Source organism: Scyliorhinus canicula, chromosome 9 (genome assembly GCF_902713615.1).
Source record: "Scyliorhinus canicula chromosome 9, sScyCan1.1, whole genome shotgun sequence".
NCBI classification, from domain to species: domain Eukaryota; kingdom Metazoa; phylum Chordata; class Chondrichthyes; order Carcharhiniformes; family Scyliorhinidae; genus Scyliorhinus; species Scyliorhinus canicula.
This window is the reverse complement of record NC_052154.1, coordinates 183,643,772-183,663,263: the sequence shown is the minus strand read 5'-3', so window position 1 is coordinate 183,663,263 and position 19,492 is coordinate 183,643,772. Positions and strand designations below refer to the sequence as shown.

The 19,492-nt window shown below is 44.1% G+C and overlaps 1 protein-coding gene across 2 annotated transcripts in view; it reads left to right on the top strand.

The window, feature by feature from the left end:
• The window catches only part of ext2 (exostosin glycosyltransferase 2), a 192,016-nt gene that overhangs the window by 128,452 nt on the left and 44,072 nt on the right, over positions 1-19,492 (top strand). For both annotated transcript variants that reach the window (XM_038808295.1, XM_038808294.1), the window contains one exon: positions 8,375-8,564. In XM_038808295.1, the coding sequence (XP_038664223.1) occupies positions 8,375-8,564 (190 nt within the window). The remainder of the gene's footprint in view (positions 1-8,374; positions 8,565-19,492) is intronic.

The window sequence follows — 19,492 nt, the reverse complement described above, 5'->3', positions numbered from 1 at the left end:
ATAGTAATAATAATAGTAATCGCTTATTGTCACAAAGATCTGTGCCTTGGTAACATTGCGTCTTTGTACTTCTAAAACTATGGGAAGTTGCAATAGACACACTGCATTTTTTTAGCAAACTGAATTGCCCAGTGAGAATTTAGTCCACAACTGGAAAGTGCAGAACATAGAACACTTTCTTTGTAATCTACTGTCTTCGAATCAGAAATGGAATAGACGGTGAGTTTGCAGATTCCTGACACAGCCCTTTTCCCTTTGAGCTTGCTGTCCCTGACACACATAGTGACCTTCATGTCCTGGTGAAAACACCACAATACTCCAGTTTTATTGATGTCTTCTCATTCTTGATAAAAGTTTGCTGCTTTATCTTCTCAGTGCGAATTGTGGATAATTCCAGTGTGACTTGCCTTTTGTGAAAAGTGCAATTATTGACATTGGTTTTCATTCCTCTTGTATCCAAGATGGAAAGCAGTGCTCATCTATGTTACCCCACCTACTGGTCCATTGTTTCTTCATATTTTACTGCATGCAATTTTATTCTTCCCTGAGTTGAATTTCCTGAACAACAGTGACCAGTCAAGTTCAAGTGTATTTTATCACTGTAGACAAAAACAGTTTAGTACACAGAAACACTTGGAGAGCATAGCTGAGGGAAGAACCTAAAGAGTTAACACTTCCAGCGGCTGTTGTTGGCCTTTTGACCACGGCAGGATGAGAAGCAACTTGGAATACTTTCTCAAAGTATTCACTGGAAACACATCTAGGGTAATTGGACTGAAGCATTGAATAAATCAAGTGTTTTTATCCAAAAGCTGTAATTGAAACCACATTGTGGTTGGATGTAATTTAAAAGACATCATAGACAGAGTGATGTGCTTGTCTCCACAGTCTTGCACAGGCCAAAGATGCAGGAATCCATGATTGTAAATGTGTCCACTCCCCTTCTGACAAACATTTGTGCATCTTAAAAGACTGCCTTCGGTTTTACAGAACGATGGGTTGTATAGATGCTGCTGTGTTAACAAGCAGCCTTTATTGTTCCACTGTCTGTCCAACTCAGCATGTCTCTTAAGTTGTAATCTGATCGGTTCAATAAAGCCAGTTCTTTCTGACTGTGTTGCTTGTCGTGCATGTCTGTAACGTTTTAGGCAAAGGAAAAAGTATCTCATATAGCGCAAGTCAGCACTATAGCATCATAGTTATTTACTTTGGATTTATGGACAGCATGAAACTGAGAAATGCCAGCTTCCGGAGACTGAAAACATTGTTCTCGCAACATGAGTAAAAACGGCAATCTCTGTTTCTAACAATATGCTCCTTTCTTTGATCCTGAAATGTTTGAATTTTGGGAAGCAATATTGTTTTAATGTTTTTCATATCTGTAGGTTGAACAATAATCCTTTTGAACAACCTAAGAGCATCCAGTGAATTGACACTGCACGCACAGTTTTCAACACTGCCGTTTTTGTGTTTAAGACTTTTTTAGTAGTCAAAGAGTGGGATCCATTATATTCTTCATTTTATTCCGTTTTGGGGATGTTGGAATTTTTAAACGTTTTAGATCCTAGTTGTAAAAATGTATCCAATAATTTTCAGCAAAAAAATAGATGACTGTTCAATGTAACATGGACATGGCATGTTAGCTACACTTAATTTGATGCACAAGAGTTAAGCCACTCGTTTGAAAAACTCCAGACTTTAAAGCCACTTGCATCTATTGCACAGCATCAGTTGAGGTCGGGCAGGAGAGGTTTCATATTACCAGGCTAGGCTAGGCCAGATGGTGCATCAGAATTCTGCCCAAGTACATGCATAGAATGAGTAAATCTGTATTCATAATTTAATTGATACCCAAGCTATAGATCATTAGAAATCTTATTAGAATTGCACAGTCATTGCACCAACTCTGGATAAATATTATTAGAAATACACCTTAAATTTGTAATGATTTTTTCCCAAACAGCATTAGATTCCCTTTAGCAGTATCAAGAAAGTTCCCCCAGCAGCTCAGTTTGTAAATTTGATGCCTGGTGAGTTACTGAACCACAGGGTTTTCTTTTATTCATTCATGGGGATGTGGGCATTGTTGGCGAGGCCAGCATGTATTGCCCATCCCTAATTGCCCCTGAGGTGGTGTGGAACCACCTTCCTGAACTTCTGCAGTCCGTGTGGTGTATAGGTACCACCACAGTGCTGTTAGGAAGCCCCAGGATGAAGCGCAGCGACCAAAGAATGACTGGTGTATGTTTTCAAACCAGGGGGCGGGTGTGACTTAGAAGAGAACTTGCAGGTTGTGGTGTTGCCAAGTCCCAAGAAATTTCCGCATTCAAGCCCTGATTTGAGTACATTGATCTTAATTGGCATATTAATGGTCCACTACAGTTGACTCAGTGACAATGAAGGGATGGCGATATATTCCCAAGTCAGGATGGTGAGCAGCTTGTAGGGAAAATTCCAGATTGTGGTGTTTCCATGTATCTGCTGCCCTTGTCCTTCTAGGTGGTAGTGGTCGCAAGGTTTGGAAGGTGCTGCCCAAGGAGTCTTGGTGATTTCCGCACGTTGTAGATGGTAAACATTGTTGCCACTGTGGTGGGCGGATTGCAAAGTTTGTGGTTGGGTTGCCAGTCAAGTTGGCTTCTTTGTCCTGGGTGGTGTCGAGCTTCTTTGAGTGTTGCTGGAGTTGCACTAATCCAGGTGCATGGAGAGTATTCCATTACAATCCTGACTTGTGCCTTGTAGATCAGTGCTATTCAAACTTTTTTTCTCGGGACCCACTTTTACCAACCGGCGGACCTTCGGGGCCCACGCCGGCCGACCTTAGTGATTCATGCCAGCCGACCTTCGTGACACACCATTAATGCTTACCTTTAATGTGACAGGTGAGCCTGTTTGGTCTTCACAATCTCACTTGCTTCATCATTCGTTGTTACATTTCCGCTAAGGACTTCAGCTGACAATTTAAATTCTTGCTGCATCCTTTGAAAAAAATCAAGAGGTTTGTCCTTGAACCCTCCATGCTTAGTCTTCAAATGCTGTTGAAGATTTGAGGGTTTTAAACTTTCATTTGCCAGTACGTCCCTGCATAGAACACATATGTGCTTTGCATCTAATTTGCATTGGCACAATTAAATCCATAACTCAAATCATCTTTATACTGCTTTGTTCCCGATTTCAGTTTCTTAATAGTTTGTTCACCAGAGGGACTGGGGCTTTATATACAGCTCACACCAACACTGTTTTGTCCTGCCGTGGACTCTCCTGTGAACCTCTCTCCAGCAGATTCAGTTGTAAGATCCTGGCCTGTTTGTGTCTTTGGTCCTCTCTTATTGCAAAATAATCTATCTTCAATTCTTCACACAGTCCTGTTGCTTGCTTGCTGGCAGCTACAAAATGGAGGAATCTCTCCTCCATGATTTTGTGCCCAAAGCACAAACGTACAGGACGTGTAGTGTCAGTGTACCTGCCGGGTGTGTGACCTTCTCTCTGCCTCCGGGGGAAAAACTCCATTGTTCATATTTAAAGGCCGGTTGTGGCTGGTATTCTTTTTATTTACTTTGAAACTTTATTTACAACACCTGATTTTTCCAGGTTTGTGACTTTATCAGCTATTACTTTAAACTAGTTGAAGTAACTAGTTGAAATAACTTGTCAAACACGTACAATGTCACAATATTTCTTACTGGTTCCACTGCATTGCACTATCCAAAACATCCAAGTCGCCTCCATCTCCATTCTCACCAAAAGCACTTACATCTTGGTTTCCAGAGAGTGGTGACACAAAATGGTTCCTTCCCGTGTTGACATCTGTCAGCCATATTGTCTGGCCTCGTTTGATTGGTATTCCTCCCCGACAAGCCTGGCCTGGCTTCCCTTTCACTGTCCAGTAGCCGCAACCATCCCAGTCACAGACTGCTGACCACTTCCTAACTAGTACTCCGCATCGTGGGAATGCAAGCGGACGTTGTGCCGGCTGTTGAGCAGCTTGACGAGGGAGCCGCAGGTCTCACACTGCCGATCGGTGGCGGGGGACAAGCTGAGCAGCACACAGTGGGCAGGCACCAGAGCGGAGCTTCAAGCTGGGGCCACCACTGTTTGCATCACCCACCCACATGGACATCCGTCAGCCCTTGCCCCCTCCCCCCCCCCCACGTGCGGTGACCACACAGCCCAGCCTCGCGGGACCCCACCCCTGAAACACCGTAACCAATCAGGGACTGCCCGCGGCCAGCATTCTTAAAAGCCGGTCGTGACCATTGAGGTCGTCTTCGCGTGATCAGGAACGCCACAACCGATCGCTCCACGACCCTCCCTGGGCGGTTGCCAGCCGCCCGCAACCCACTACCAGAGTTTGAAAGATGGTGTACAGGCTTTGAGGAGTTGGGAAGGTGACTTAGTCACCACAAGATTCCTAGTTTATGACCTGCTCTTGTAGCCACAGCACTTAGATGGCTAGTCTTGTTCAGTTTCCTGTCATTGGTAACCTACACGATGTTGTCGTGAGGTAAATGGATTCTTCAGTCCCGCAAACGCATGTTTCTCGGGCAGTATGCCTTTCACTGGCAGCGGGATTCTCTGTTCCTGCCGCTGTCGATGGAATTTCCCATTGAAGACATCCCTCACCGCTGGGAAACCCGCGGGTGGGAGTTCGCTGCCAGCAAGCGGGAACGGAGAATCCCAGCAGCCGGAGAATTCCAGCCTATTTCAGTGGTTGTAGATTTTAAAAGTTTGGTAGTTAATACTGCTTTTACAGAATTCATATTATTTGGTTAGCCAGATTCAGAGTAGTTAATTTAGGCGAGAACACTGGGCTAAACAGCTGGCTTTGAAAGCAGACTAAGGCAGGCCAGCAGCACGGTTCAGTTCCCGTACCAGCCTCCCCGAACAGGTGCTGGAACGTGGCGACTAGGGGCTTTTCACAGGAACTTCATTTGAAGCCTACTTGTGACAATAAGCGATTTTCATTTCATTTCATTTCAAATTCTCAAAGTGCTGGACTAAAGAAGTTAAATGGCATTTACCAGTTCAAATTTAAATTGGGAAAATAGTCACAGCAACAGTTTACATCAATGGTGAGGTAATATGACACAATATAGATATGAATTTTAATGTTCATAAACATCCTTAATGCATTAGATACTTTCACATTGCATAATTTTATTGATAAAAATCAAAAGTGCTGAAAATACACACTTTGGTAAGCACCATTAAAGAGAAAAAAATTAGGAAACCTTTGATCTGTTTTATCAAAACTATAAGCTCAAAGAATTACAAACATATCGGTTCACTTGGAGAAATCAGAAACAGAGGGCAAAATTCTCCGACCCCCACGACGGGTGGGAGAATAGCGGGAGGGCCTTCCCGACATTTTTGCCGCCCTCCCGCTAATCTGCCCCCCCACCCCCCCCGCCGAAGTCCCGACCCGAATCGCTGCCGCCGTTTTTTTACGGCCGGCAGCGATTCTCAGCTGTTAGATGGGCCGAAGTCCCAGCCCTTTCCGCCGTTTTTACGAACGGCAAACACACCTGGTCTTGCCGTTCGTGAAAACGGCGTCACAAACTCGCTATTAATAACCATGGCACCGATTGGCACGGCAGTACCACGGCCGTGCCAAGGGTGCTATGGGCCCGCGATCGGTGGGCACCGATCGCGGGCAGCGGGCCCGATGCCCGCACACTACTTGTCCTTCCGCCGCCCCGCAGTATCCATTCGCGGGGCGGCTGAGGGGCAACCCGGCCCGCGCATGCGCGGGTTTCGCGCAAAAACGCGATGACGTCACCCGCGCATGCGCGGGTTGGAGTCTTCCAAACTGTGCATGCGCGGCTGACGTCATATGACGCGTCAGCCGGCGCTAACACCGGCAAGCGGGCTTAACGATTTTCGTTAAGCCCGTCTTGCCGGAGCCTACGGCGTCGGGCTGCTAGCCCCGACCGGGGACCAGAATCGGTCCCCGGTCGGGAAGGGGCGCGCTGCCGTAAAACCCGCCCGGGTTTTACGCCAGCTTTACGATTTCTCCCGTTTTGGGAGAATCTCGCCCAGAAACATCAGTCTCACAAAATTAATAGGTTTCTTAATTACTTCATAGCAAACAGCTAGATAATAAAGATCATCAGCGAAGTGAGGGATTTAAATTTGAAATTTAAACTTTCAGTTGCTTGGAATGAAAAGGCAAGAAAATTGGGGAGGTTTGATGGGAGAGGGAAAAAACTGCAGGTGGCGGACGTCTGAAATTAAAACTAAATGGTGGCAAAATGCAGCGAGGCTACAAGTTCCAGTAAAAAAAGGTCAATGTCATGCCACAGACAAAAGTCTTCAGATAACAAAGTTAGAGCTTGACTCAAATCCACTGCACTGCACACCCAGCTCCTTTCGTTAAACTTTCCAAGGACAAAAATTATTTTGTTTCAGAATTCACATTTGTGATTATTAGTTGTAACAGAGACAAATTTGCAGACGCACAAGACTGACTGAAAACGAAAGATTTAACATTTAAGGTGGATCCTTTCACTTTCATATCCTGCCTTTATATCACACAATTTTGAAATTACTTGGACTGGTGGTCTTAAGTTTTGAGAAAGCAGTTGCCTACAACTGGTATACACTGATTTAATCATGTCACGTTTCTTGGTGGGGGAGATGTTTTATTTTATAAATATCTACCGATTCCTTTTGTTTGTCAAAGCTGGAAATGTATTTTTTTTCTACAATTTCTTGTTCAAATGTTCCTCTGCCAAAACTGCTCTTTTTTAAAAGTAAACATACGGTAATATTTAATTTGCTATTTCTTACATTTAAATAAAAAGGGCCATGTCAGCTGTCAGAGTCTCTGTTCTTTTGCCTCCTTCATGTCACATGAGGAGTGTTCTGGGTCTTGTGAATTGGTGCCAACTTTGCTGGCTTTGTATTCTGGCACTTGCCACACTTTGAGGTTTAAATGTCTGGAACAAGCACTTTTATGAAAATTCAAACCCAAAAACAAATTTTTATCTTGCTAGTGATGCATTTTCCTGATGGAGGAAGGGTGAATTATACACGTATAGAATGATCTGATATTCCTGGTGGAATTACTGATTTGCCCGTTGCATTATCCCCATTAGATCTGGAATGATTTACGCTAGCCTGAGATTAGCAGCTTCAAGACAAATTTGGCACTGACCTTTTTGTAGCTTTGTTTGAATTATTTCCCTCTGCTGGGTTGTTGGACAAACCATAATTCTCACCCTGGTAGTTCCCAATTAAGAGCACGTGAAGAGTGAAATTAATTACAAAGATTGGGCATTCGACAAAATGTGAACATTACAAAAATGTAGACAACTATTTCTACATTGTATTTGAAAATTTCAAATAATTGAGTATTTTGTTTGCAGATATGCACATTTGACTGGGATAAATGAGAACACAGCGGCTCAGGTTATTAAGGTGGAGAGAAAACTATTTATGTCCCAATACCAACAAACCTTTTTTTCCCCCTCTTTTTAAAAAAAAAAATAAATGTAGAGTATCCAATTCTTTTTTTCCCAGTTAAGGAGCAATTTAGTGGGCTAATTCACCTTCGCTGCACATCTTTTTGTGTTGTGAGGTGAGACCCACGCAGACAAGGAGAAAATGTGCATACACCGCACGGACAGTGACCCGGGACTGGGATCGAACCCGGATCCTCGGCGCCGTGAGGCAGTCAGTGCTAACCACTGTGCCACCATGCTGCCAACAAACCTAATACCAATATAAATATTTGTTTTCTCTTTTTCAGTGGAGCAAAGTATTTATAGACTGATCAAATTGAATTAATTATTATTTGACTAGGTTGAGCACTCTATATAAACCATATTTTAAGACAATTCTGTTTTGAAAATAATCCTGGCATGAAGTTGGATCCGGAGGGTTTCAATAAAACTTGGAAAATTTGTTGAAGTGGCTTGTGAATTGTCTTAAGTATGCAGTTCCATAGATGTTCTTCTTTTCGTTTTCCGGTGTATAAGATAGTGATCTCGGAATCAGATTTTTCTTGGAGCTTTGGAGGCCTTGGTATGTGTTTGATTTCTTCAGATGATGCCCAACACTTGCTGTGAATGAGCTGATCTCACATAATTTGGAATTAGACAAATTGAATGAGATCTGATTACCTACTCAAGCAGAGACTGATGTTTTTCTTATGTTGAAATGTTGCTATTCCCCAGCAGTAAACATTGAATAAGCTTTTTGCCCACATTGGCGACATGTGGCTTGTGAGGTATTGATAGATTAAGGCTTTGAGAGATTTTGAGAAGCAACTTTGGAACATTCCAAATACATGTCATTCAAAATGTAATTTATATAAACATGTTCTGTTACTGATTTTTTTTTAAACTTCTCTATCTTTGTATTCTTTTTAATTTAGAAAGTGGTGAGTGTGAACAATCCTCTCTTCCTTCCACTCATTCCGCCTCGGTCGCAAGGCTTCACTGCTATTGTCCTCACATATGACCGTGTCGAGAGTCTATTCAGAGTCATCACGGAAATCTCGAAGGTGCCCAGCCTTTCCAAGTTGCTAGTTGTGTGGAACAATCAGAATAAGAGCCCACCTGAAGGTAAGATACCAATTCAGCATCATGGTGTGCATAAATATGGAGGAGAAAGGAGTTATTGGAAATTAATCAAATTGAATAGTCATACCATGTAAACTAAATGGAAAAGCTCAACCAGTGATGCATAGTTAGCATTGTTCATTCCTAAATTTACAGATTTACAAACCTTCTCTATGTACTTGTTCTGATTCAGGCAACTGGAATTTCAGCTATGAACTCCTCTGCCTTTCCACCTCTTTGACTTCCTCTGAGGGTCTCCATAAAACCCCAACTCTTTGACTGTGTTTGGTCATCCTTCCCAATATCTCCTCCGTTTTCTTGGTATCTATTTTTACCTGATTATGCCTCCAGGAAATGCATTGGGCCACTTTCCTACATCAGCGGTACAATAGATTTGCAAGCTGGTTCAAAAGTATTTGCATCCATTTTCCAGAAGCTTGGATTGGGATCAGAAACATGCCACGTGAGAAGCTACTGACACTAAATTAATGGTCTGGCTTTATTAGTTAAGAAATTAGGGTTGAGGACTTAATTCGGGTGCCACCAAGGATGAAAAAAATAAATAGAATGAAGGACTTCAAAAATGACTGGCTAGAGGAGACTAAGCTTTGTTTGATCAGTTTCAAAGATCACATAAAAGAAAAACTGAAAGATACAGTTCTACAGTTTTGCGATCCAAAGAATGAATAGGTGACCATAATGAATTAAATATATTGGAAATTTTGAGAATCTAGAAATCCTTCCCTCTGCTGCAGATATGGAAGCAGTATTGAAATTTTGAAGGGATTTGAAAGTTATTGACTTAGTTGTTTATGATGAAAGTGGTTGGCATGCAAGAGAGAATGTTTTTGAAGGCATTAGATATACGAGTTCTAGAGGAAGACAGAAGAGAAACTGAGGTCAACAATGTAGTTGGATGATACAGAACAGCAGTTGGAGCCATAACAGATAAGAGGTGTAGGTAGTTAATAATCTTTAATAATAATCTTTATTGTCACAAGCAGGCTCACATTAACACTACAACAAAGTTACTGCAAAAAGCCTCTAGTCGCCACATTCCGGCACCTGTTCGGGTACAGAGATGGAGAATTCAGAATGTCCAATTTACCTAACACCACATCTTTTGGGACTTGTGGGAAAAAACCGGAGCACTCGGAGGAAACCCATGCAGATACGGGGAGAACATGCAGACTCCGCACAGACAGTGTCCCAAGCCGGGAATCAAACCTGCGACCCTGGCGCTCTAAAGCTACAGTGCTAACCACTGTGCTATCATGCTGCCCTAGTTGGTTGGACTTATGAGTGATTGGCTTTGAAGAATTGAAAGAATCGGGATTTTTATTCTCATTGAAGGGCATGATAGACCAAGATGTGGAGATGCCGGCGTTGGACTGGGGTGAGCACAGTAAGAAGTCTTACAACACCAGGTTAAAGTCCAACAGGTTTGTTTCGAATCACTAGCTTTCGGAGCACGGCTCCTTCTTCAGGTGAATGGAAAGGCTTGTTCCAGAAATGTTTATATAGACACAGTCAGAGATGCCCCGGAATGCGAGCACCTGCAGGCAATCAAATCATCAAAGATGCAGAGAGAGAGGTAACTCCAGGTTAAAGAGGTGTGAATTGTCCCAAGCCAGTTCAGTCGGTAGGCCTCTGCAAGTCCAGGCTTGTTGGTGGGGGCCGAATGTAATGCGACATGAATCCCAGATCCCGGTTGAGTCCGCATTCATGCGTGCGGAACTTAGCTATAAGTTTTTGCTCAGCAATTTTGCGTTGTCGCGTCTCCTGAAGGCCTCCTTGTAGAATGCTGACCCGGAGATCAGAGGCTGAATGTCCTTGACTGCTGAAGTGTTCCCCAACTGGAAGGGAACAGTCCTGCCTGTTGATAGTCGCACGATGCCCGTTTATTCGTTGTCGCAGTGTCTGCATGGTCTCGCCAATGTACCATGCTTCGGGACATCCTTTCCTGCAGCGTATGAGGTAGACTACATTGGTCGAGTCGCACGAGTATGCGCCGCGTACCTGGTGGGTGGTGTTTCCACGTGTAATGGTGGTGTCCATGTCGATGATCTGGCATGTCTTGCAGAGATTACCCTGGCAGGGTTTTGTGGTGTTGTGGTTGCTGTTCTGAAGGCTGGGTAATTTGCTGCAAACAATGGTTTGTTTGAGGTTGCGCGGTTGTTTGAAGGCCAGTAGTGAGGATGATTTGATTGCCTGCAGGTGCTCGCATTCCGGGGCATCTCTGACTGTGTCTATATAAACATTTCTGGAACAAGCCTTTCCATTCACCTGAAGAAGGAGCCGTGCTCCGAAAGCTCGTGTTTGAAACAAACCTGTTGGACTTTAACCTGGTGTTGTAAGACTTCTTACTGTGCTCACCCCAGTCCAACGCCGGCATCTCCACATCATGGCTACCATTGACACCGCAAACTGCCGGCTCAAAGTGGAGAGGATCTCCAGGAAGATCGCGCATATAGACACTGACATTCAGTTTCTACAAAGATGCAAAAAAGCAGACAAGATCCCGAAAGGACTACAGATCAAAAACCCACTCAAGTCGACTTACAACACAGACTACGCTGAAAGACTCTGCCACCGCACCTCTGTCACACTCCTCAAACACCTCGTACACCAACTCTACAGCAGTCGACGCAACCTGGAAACCAAGAGAGAGGCCATATTCTCAACTTGCGCTCAGGACACAGCAGACCAGCTGCGGAACACCGCCAAACAGATGAGACAGCAATACTATGCCACCTACATGCACACCAAGAACAGGAAGCTTGAGAAACTTGGCATCACCACCAGCAGCAATCAAGCTTCTCCCGGTACAACAGTCGAAAACAATACAGGGAAATCCATTGTCAACTTGTCAGACTACACCCTTCAACCAGACGAAATCGAAGTCCTCAGCAGAGGGCTCAATTTCTGCACCACCACCAAAATGGACCCCATCAGTCTCGCGGCAGATACGGAGGAATTCATCAGGCGAATGAGGCTCCGGGAATTCTTCCACAGATCCCAAGAGGCCGACAGCGAACCCAGGGACACGACCAATGAACCGGAACAGCAGACCGCGAGATCTGCAGTGCAGCAACCGAAAAGGAAAGAGTCAAATTGGACCCCTCCGGAAGGCCGCTGCCATAGACTCGACATGTATGCTCAAGCCGTCAGAAGTCGTGTCAATGCCAGATTCATCACTCGCAATCACAAGGCAGCCTCAAACGTCACCCAAGCACAACGCAACGCCATCCGCACTCTCAAGACCAACCGCAACATCGTCATCAAACCAGCAGACAAAGGAGGGGCCACCGTCATACTGAACAGAACAGACTACTGCAAAGAAGTATACCGACAACTCGACAACCAGGAACACTACAGGCAGTTACCCGCAGATCCAACCAAGGAACACATCCGCCAACTCAGCAGACTGATCAAGACCTTAGATCCAGACCTTCAGAACACCCTACGTGCTCTCATCCCACGTAATCCCCGCATTGGAGATCTCTACTGCCTCCCGAAAATACACAAGGCCAACACACCAGGCCGTCCTATCGTTTCAGGCAATGGGACCCTGTGTGAGAACCTCTCTGGCCACATCGAGGGCATCTTGAAACCCATCGTACAAGGTACACCCAGCTTCTGTCGCGACACGACGGACTTCCTACAGAAACTCAGCACCCATGGACCAGTTGAACCAGGAACATTCCTCGTCACAATGGATGTCTCGGCACTCTACGCCAGCATCCCCCATGACGACGGCATTGCTGCAACAGCCTCAGTCCTCAACACCGACAACTGCCAATCTCCAGACGCAATTCTGCAACTCATCCGTTTCATTCTAGACCACAACGTCTTCACCTTCGACAACAAATTCTTCATCCAGACGCACGGAACAGCCATGGGGACCAAATTTGCACCTCAATATGCCAACATCTTCATGCACAAGTTTGAACAGGACTTCCTCACCACACAGGACTTTCAACCGATGCTATACACCAGATACATTGATGACATTTTTTTCCTTTGGACCCACGGCGAGACATCACTGAAACGACTACACGATGACATCAATAAGTTCCATCCCACCATCAAACTCACCATGGACCATTCTCCAAATTCAGTTCCATTCTTGGACACACTCGTCTCCATCAAGGACGGTCACCTCAGCACCTCGCTTTACCGCAAGCCCACAGATAATCTCACGATGCTCCACTTCTCCAGCTTTCACCCGAAACACATTAAAGAAGCCATCCCCTATGGACAAGCCCTCCGTATACACAGGATCTGCTCAGACAAGGAGGAGCGCAACAGACACCTACAGATGCTGAAAGATGCCCTCGTACGAACGGGATATGGCGCTCGACTCATTGATCGACAGTTCCACCGCGCCACAGCAAAAAACCGCACCGACCTCCTCAGAAGACAAACACGGGACACCACTGACAGAGTACCCTTCGTCGTCCAGTACTTTCCTGGGGCGGAGAAACTACGACATCATCTTCGCAGCCTCCAACACATCATCAGCGAGGATGGACATCTTGCCAAGGTCATCCCCACACCCCCACTACTGGCCTTCAAACAACCGCGCAACCTCAAACAAACCATTGTTTGCAGCAAATTACCCAGCCTTCAGAACAGCAACCACAACACCACAAAACCCTGCCAGGGTAATCTCTGCAAGACATGCCAGATCATCGACATGGACACCACCATTACACGTGGAAACACCACCCACCAGGTACGCGGCGCATACTCGTGCGACTCGACCAATGTAGTCTACCTCATACGCTGCAGGAAAGGATGTCCCGAAGCGTGGTACATTGGCGAGACCATGCAGACACTGCGACAACGAATAAACGGGCATCGTGCGACTATCAACAGGCAGGACTGTTCCCTTCCAGTTGGGGAACACTTCAGCAGTCAAGGACATTCAGCCTCTGATCTCCGGGTCAGCATTCTACAAGGAGGCCTTCAGGAGACGCGACAACGCAAAATTGCTGAGCAAAAACTTATAGCTAAGTTCCGCACGCATGAATGCGGACTCAACCGGGATCTGGGATTCATGTCGCATTACATTCGGCCCCCACCAACAAGCCTGGACTTGCAGAGGCCTACCGACTGAACTGGCTTGGGACAATTCACACCTCTTTAACCTGGAGTTACCTCTCTCTCTGCATCTTTGATGATTTGATTGCCTGCAGGTGCTCGCATTCCGGGGCATCTCTGACTGTGTCTATATAAACATTTCTGGAACAAGCCTTTCCATTCACCTGAAGAAGGAGCCGTGCTCCGAAAGCTCGTGTTTGAAACAAACCTGTTGGACTTTAACCTGGTGTTGTAAGACTTCTTACTATGATAGACCAAGCCATAGAGGTCCATCCAATGGATTGAGTCCAAAAGATTCTTTATCCTGAAGGCAGCTGAGGAGAACCATTTGCAAAAGCCGAGATTGGGTTGGATGGTGAGAGAGAAAGTCACTATTAGGATGTGAAGAGTGGGAAAGTGGGCACAGTTTTTAGAAATCCATGTTAATAGAAAAGGTGATACGTGCCAATCTAGAACAACAACAATTTGCATTTACGCAACATCTTTGATATAGTAAAAACTTCTCAAGGTGCTTCAGAGGAGTAATGTCAGACAAAATATAATTCCAATCCACATGGAGACATTAGAACAGATGACCCAACAACCCGGTTGAAGAGGAGTAGGTTAATGGAGGAGTGAGAGCAGAAAGGAATAGTAAGAGGATTCTAGAGCTTAAGGCCTAGCAAATAAAGGCTAAGACGCCAATTGTGGGGATCTGCAAGAGACTGGAATTGGAGGAAGGGAGGCAAGGGCTACAGAGCTAGGGAGTAACAAGTCCATGGATCGGAATACATTTTAACGCAAAAGTAAGATACTGCAGATGCTGGAAATCTGAAATAAAAACATAAAATGCTGGAAATATTCAGCAAGTGGGGCAGCATCTGTGGAGTGAAAGAGTTAACGTTTCATGTTGCTCACCCTTCATTCAGTCTGTCGTGTTGAGAAGTCATCAACCCAAAGCTTCAACTCTGTTTCTCTTCCAGATTCTGCCTGACCTGCTAAGTATTTCCAGCATTCTTTTGTGCCCAGTTCTGCAATGACTCAGTGAGTGCAACGGTGATAAAGGAACAGGGCTTGGCGAATTAGGATGCAGGCAATAGAGTTGTGAATAAGCACATGTTTACAGAGTATGGGAGACCAACCAGGAGGGCACTGAACTAGTCGAGCAGAGAGGTACAAAAAGGCTTGGATGTGGGTTTTAGCAGAGAATGAGCTGTGGTGGGATATAATGAGGTGGGAGTAGATGTTCTTGTTGATGGAGACTGAAGCTCAGCAGAGGGTCCGATAGGCTGCTGGGAGGTTGTAAACAGCACACTTCAGCCTCACCGTAACAATGGAGTTGATGATTAGGGGATGGAGTTTGTTGCCAGGAACAAAGAATAGTGGCCTCCTCATTAAAACACTTCCGTTAAACTCCAGAATTGAGCAATAGAAAAGTACTTGGAATTAAGTCACTCCAGGTACTCTTTCTCTTTTCCACGGACTAGTTCAGATCTGTTGAAATCATCTGCATGTGTGCTGGTTTAGCTCAAGGGGCTGGTTTAGCTCACTGGGCTAAATCGCTGGCTTTTAAAGCAGACCCAGCAGGCCAGCAGCACGGTTCGATTCCCGTACCAGCCTGCCCGGACAAGCGCCGGAATGTGGCGACTAGGGGCTTTTCACAGTTACTTCATTGAAGCCTACTCGTGACAATAAGCGATTTTCATTTTTCATTTTATTTTTTCATTCTTTGAAAAATAGATAAGCTTTATTAAGTACATAAAGTTGAATATCAGGGGCAGCACGGTGGCCTAGTGGTTAGCACAACCGCATCACGGCGCTGAGGTCCCAGGTTCGAATCCCGGCCCTGGGTCACTGTCCGTGTGGAGTTTGCACATTCTCCCCGTGTCTGCGTGGGTTTCGCCCCCACAACCCAAAAATGTGCAGAGTAGGTGGATTGGCCACGCTAAATTGCCCCTTAATTAGAAAAAATAATTGGCTAATCTAAATTTATAAAAAAAAAAAAGTTGAATATCAGTCCATGCCTGCAAATAGATTCGTACCACTGGAAATGAATTCCACTGGAAAGAATTGAAGCCTACTCGTGACAATAAGTGATTTACATTTCATTTTCAAATGTTTTAAGTTACGTGTTTTTACTCATTTAAAATGTTAATGATGGTAAAACCAGATTCACTTCCCTCGAATAAATATTTCAATTCCACTGCAAAATACAAAGCCTAAAACATAAGTCGTTGCCTTTCAAAATAATAATCCCTTTCCGGAAGAATCAAGTGTGTGTGCTGATTGGAAAATCAGCACCACCTGGTATTAAGGTCTGCCAGTAAGCTCAACTTTTTAGTCTAACTTAAACACTCAATTACTGCAAGTAATGCAAGCTTCTTTGCAAAGAAAAATGTAATTTATAGCCAATTAAGTTCAGGAAGTTATTGACGATTTCGAGTAATGAAGCAAAGTGAAGTGTACACATCTCAATAATAGCTGATTAGCAGCAGTAGTTCTGTAATATTAAATATACGAGTTTACCAGCTTTACTGTGCAGTTAAATAATGTAAAATGCCACTAATTTTTGACTATTTATTGCAAACAGTATAGCTATTGTTTTAGTTCCCAAGTTACTTGCCTGCACAGTAGCCTGTATTCGTCCACACACCGTTGCAGCTCTGGCATTCCCAGTCTCCTCTCCCATAAACCAAAACAAGCTGGACACTCCAAAATTAAACCAAGACTTTGACAGAAGTAGCAAAAGAGAGTTATGGTGTAAGCCTAACCTTGTGCGTACAGTAAATCATTATTTAACCGTAATAGGGTTCAGGAGTGAAGAGAAAAGGCGATGGCTCCACACCCAAACATCAAACTGTTTTTCCCTTTCAAATGCTGATCAACCTGTTGTTTAATTCTAGCATGATCTTTTTACTATTTTGTTTTAATCTGTAAACTAAAATGTGGATTTAATGCTTTGCAAACACTATTATAGGACTTGGCACTGTTGACTCTATTGTACCACATTCACAGAGAAGATATGTTCACTTCTTGTCCAATTTTCTGAGCGATGCTATTTTTAAGATCATATCTGTAATAGCTATAATTCTCGAAGTGTGAGTCCTCATTGACTTCTGACCAGTAGCCCGGTGCGCCTTATTGCCACCATGGCAGTGCTGCTTGCTATCATCTCCCTCAAATCCAAGCCTCGGGCAAGCAGTTGAAATTTCCCTGTAAATATGTTTAATACTAGCAAATGTGAACGCAAACCCATTAACAAAAGAACTTGCATTTATGTGCGGCTTTTCATGACCTCAGATGTCCCAAAGCGCTTTACAGCCAGTCAAACACATTTTTTTCAATAAAGTATAGTCATTGTTGTAATGCAGGGAAACGTGCCAACCAGTTCATACAAAACATGATCCTACAAACGGCAGGTCAATTAATAGCCAGATTAGTGATGTTTGGGGATAAATATTGTCCAGGCCACCAGAGAGCACAGTGAATATTCTTTTAATGGTGCCTTGAGATTCCCTTCATTCACCTGTAAAGTTAGATGGGACCTTGGATGAGTATCTCATCTGATTTATTTGTAATGAATTGACTTAAAAACGAGTTGCTGGGAGGAACTGCTGGCCAATTTTGATGATTTAATGTATTTGCAGTGGAATAGACTATGTTACCCTGTGGGATGAGGTTGAAATAATTTCTGTCTAAGATCTATATTGTTTAACCAATTAATTATAAATTATAGGATAGTAAAGTTTTCTTTGTGGCGAAGTGTGAGCTGCCAGAGAGACAACGAATATTGTATTAAAATAAGGCTATAATTATGTGGATATCTGGTAGAAGTGGGTAATGAGAAATATAATACATTGTTATATAATAGATACAAGAGTGCTGTATGAAGATTCCTCTTGGACACTTCCTGATGATGGTGGGGCTGTTGTCTAAAATCTGCTATTTCTAATTCCTTATTTAAACATTTTTGTGTGTGGTTGATTTAATCTTTATTAGATCAACATTACACAAATGTTCCAAAGCTTAAAAATTGAATTGTGACTATTTGTAAAACTTTAAAGACATAGTGAATTGGGGCTGGTTTAGCTCACTGGGATAAATCGCTGGCTTTTAACGCAGGCCAAGCAGGCCAGCAACACGGTTCAATTCCCGTACCAGCCTCCCCGGACAGGCGCCGGAATGTGGCGACTAGGGGCTTTTCACAGTAACTTCATTGAAGCCTACGCGTGACAATAAGTGATTTTCATTTCAATTGTGGTTTGCCCCTCAGGCCATTTAAGCTTATTTAATCTGTTTTAATATGCTTCGTGTTGGTTTGTAGTTGGGAGATTTAGATATAAGATCATAAGATGTAGGAGCAGAATTAGGCTATTCAGCCCATCGAGTCTGCTCCAACATTCAATCATGTCTGATATGTTTCTTATCCCCATTCTCCTGCCTTCTCCTCATAACTCCTGATCCCCTTATTAATCAAGAACTTATCTGTCTCTATCTTAAAGACACTCTGATTTGGCCTCCACAGCCTTTTGCGGCAAATAATTCCACAGATTCACCACCTTCTGGCTGAAGAAATTCCTCCTCATCTCTGTTTTAAAGGATCATCCCTTCAATCTGGGGCTGTGTCCTCTGGTTCTAGTATCTCCTACTAGTGGGAACATCTTCTCCAAGTTCACTCTATCTAGGCCTCTCAGTATTCTGTAAATTTTAATGAGATCCCCTCATCCTTCTAAACTTCATCGAGGTCAGACCCAGAGCCCTCGACCGCTCCTCATATGATAAGGCCTTCATTCCGGGGATAATTCTTGTGTACCTCCTCTGGACCCTCTCCAAGGCCAGCATATCTGTCCTTAGATACGGACCCCAAAACTGCTCTCAGTATTCCAAGTGGGGTCTGACCAGAGCCTTGTGCAGCCTCAGAAGTACATCCTTGCTCTTGTATTCCAGTTGGCTCGACATGAATGGCAACATTGCATCTGCCTTCCTAACTGTCAACTGAACCTGCATGTAAATCCTAAGAAAATCCTGAACTAGGACTCCTAAGTCCCTTTGTGCTTCTGATTTCCGAAACCTTTTCCCATTTAGAAAATAGTCTATGCCTCTATTCTTCCTACCAAAATGCATAACCTCACACTTTTCCACGTTATATTCCACCTGCCACTTATTTGCCCACTCTCCTAGCTTGTCCAGATCCTTCTGCAGCCCCTCTGCTTCCTTAATACAATCTGATCCTCTAAATATCTTTGTATCATATACAAACTTAGCAACAATGGCCTCAGTTCAATCTTCCAGATCAGTATCATGCATAGCTGTGGTCCCAACACTGACCCCTGCTGATGATTGTAAATAACCTTGAAGGATCTGTCTGAACTACCAAAATACTTTGTACGAGACCTAATGGTCTATCTCCCATCTGAAATCACATTCACATCACTTTATACTTAAACAAGTTCATTGTAAACTTGAAATTCTGAGCGTAACAGACATCTACAGACGCTGAAGGATGCCCTCGTACGAACGGGATATGACGCTCGACTCATTGATCGACAGTTCCAACGCGCCACAGCAAAAAAACCGCACTGACCTCCTCAGAAGACAAACACGGGACACAACCGACAGAGTACCCTTCCTCGTCCAGTACTTTCCTGGAGCGGAGAAACTACAATATCTTCTTCGCAGCCTTGAACACGTCATCGATGAAGATGAACATCTTGTCAAGGTCATCCTCACATCCCTACTACTTGCCTTCAAACAACCGCACAACCTCAAACAAACCATTGTTTGCAGCAAACTACCCAGCCTTCAGAACAGCGACCACGACACCACACAACCCTGCTGTGGCAATC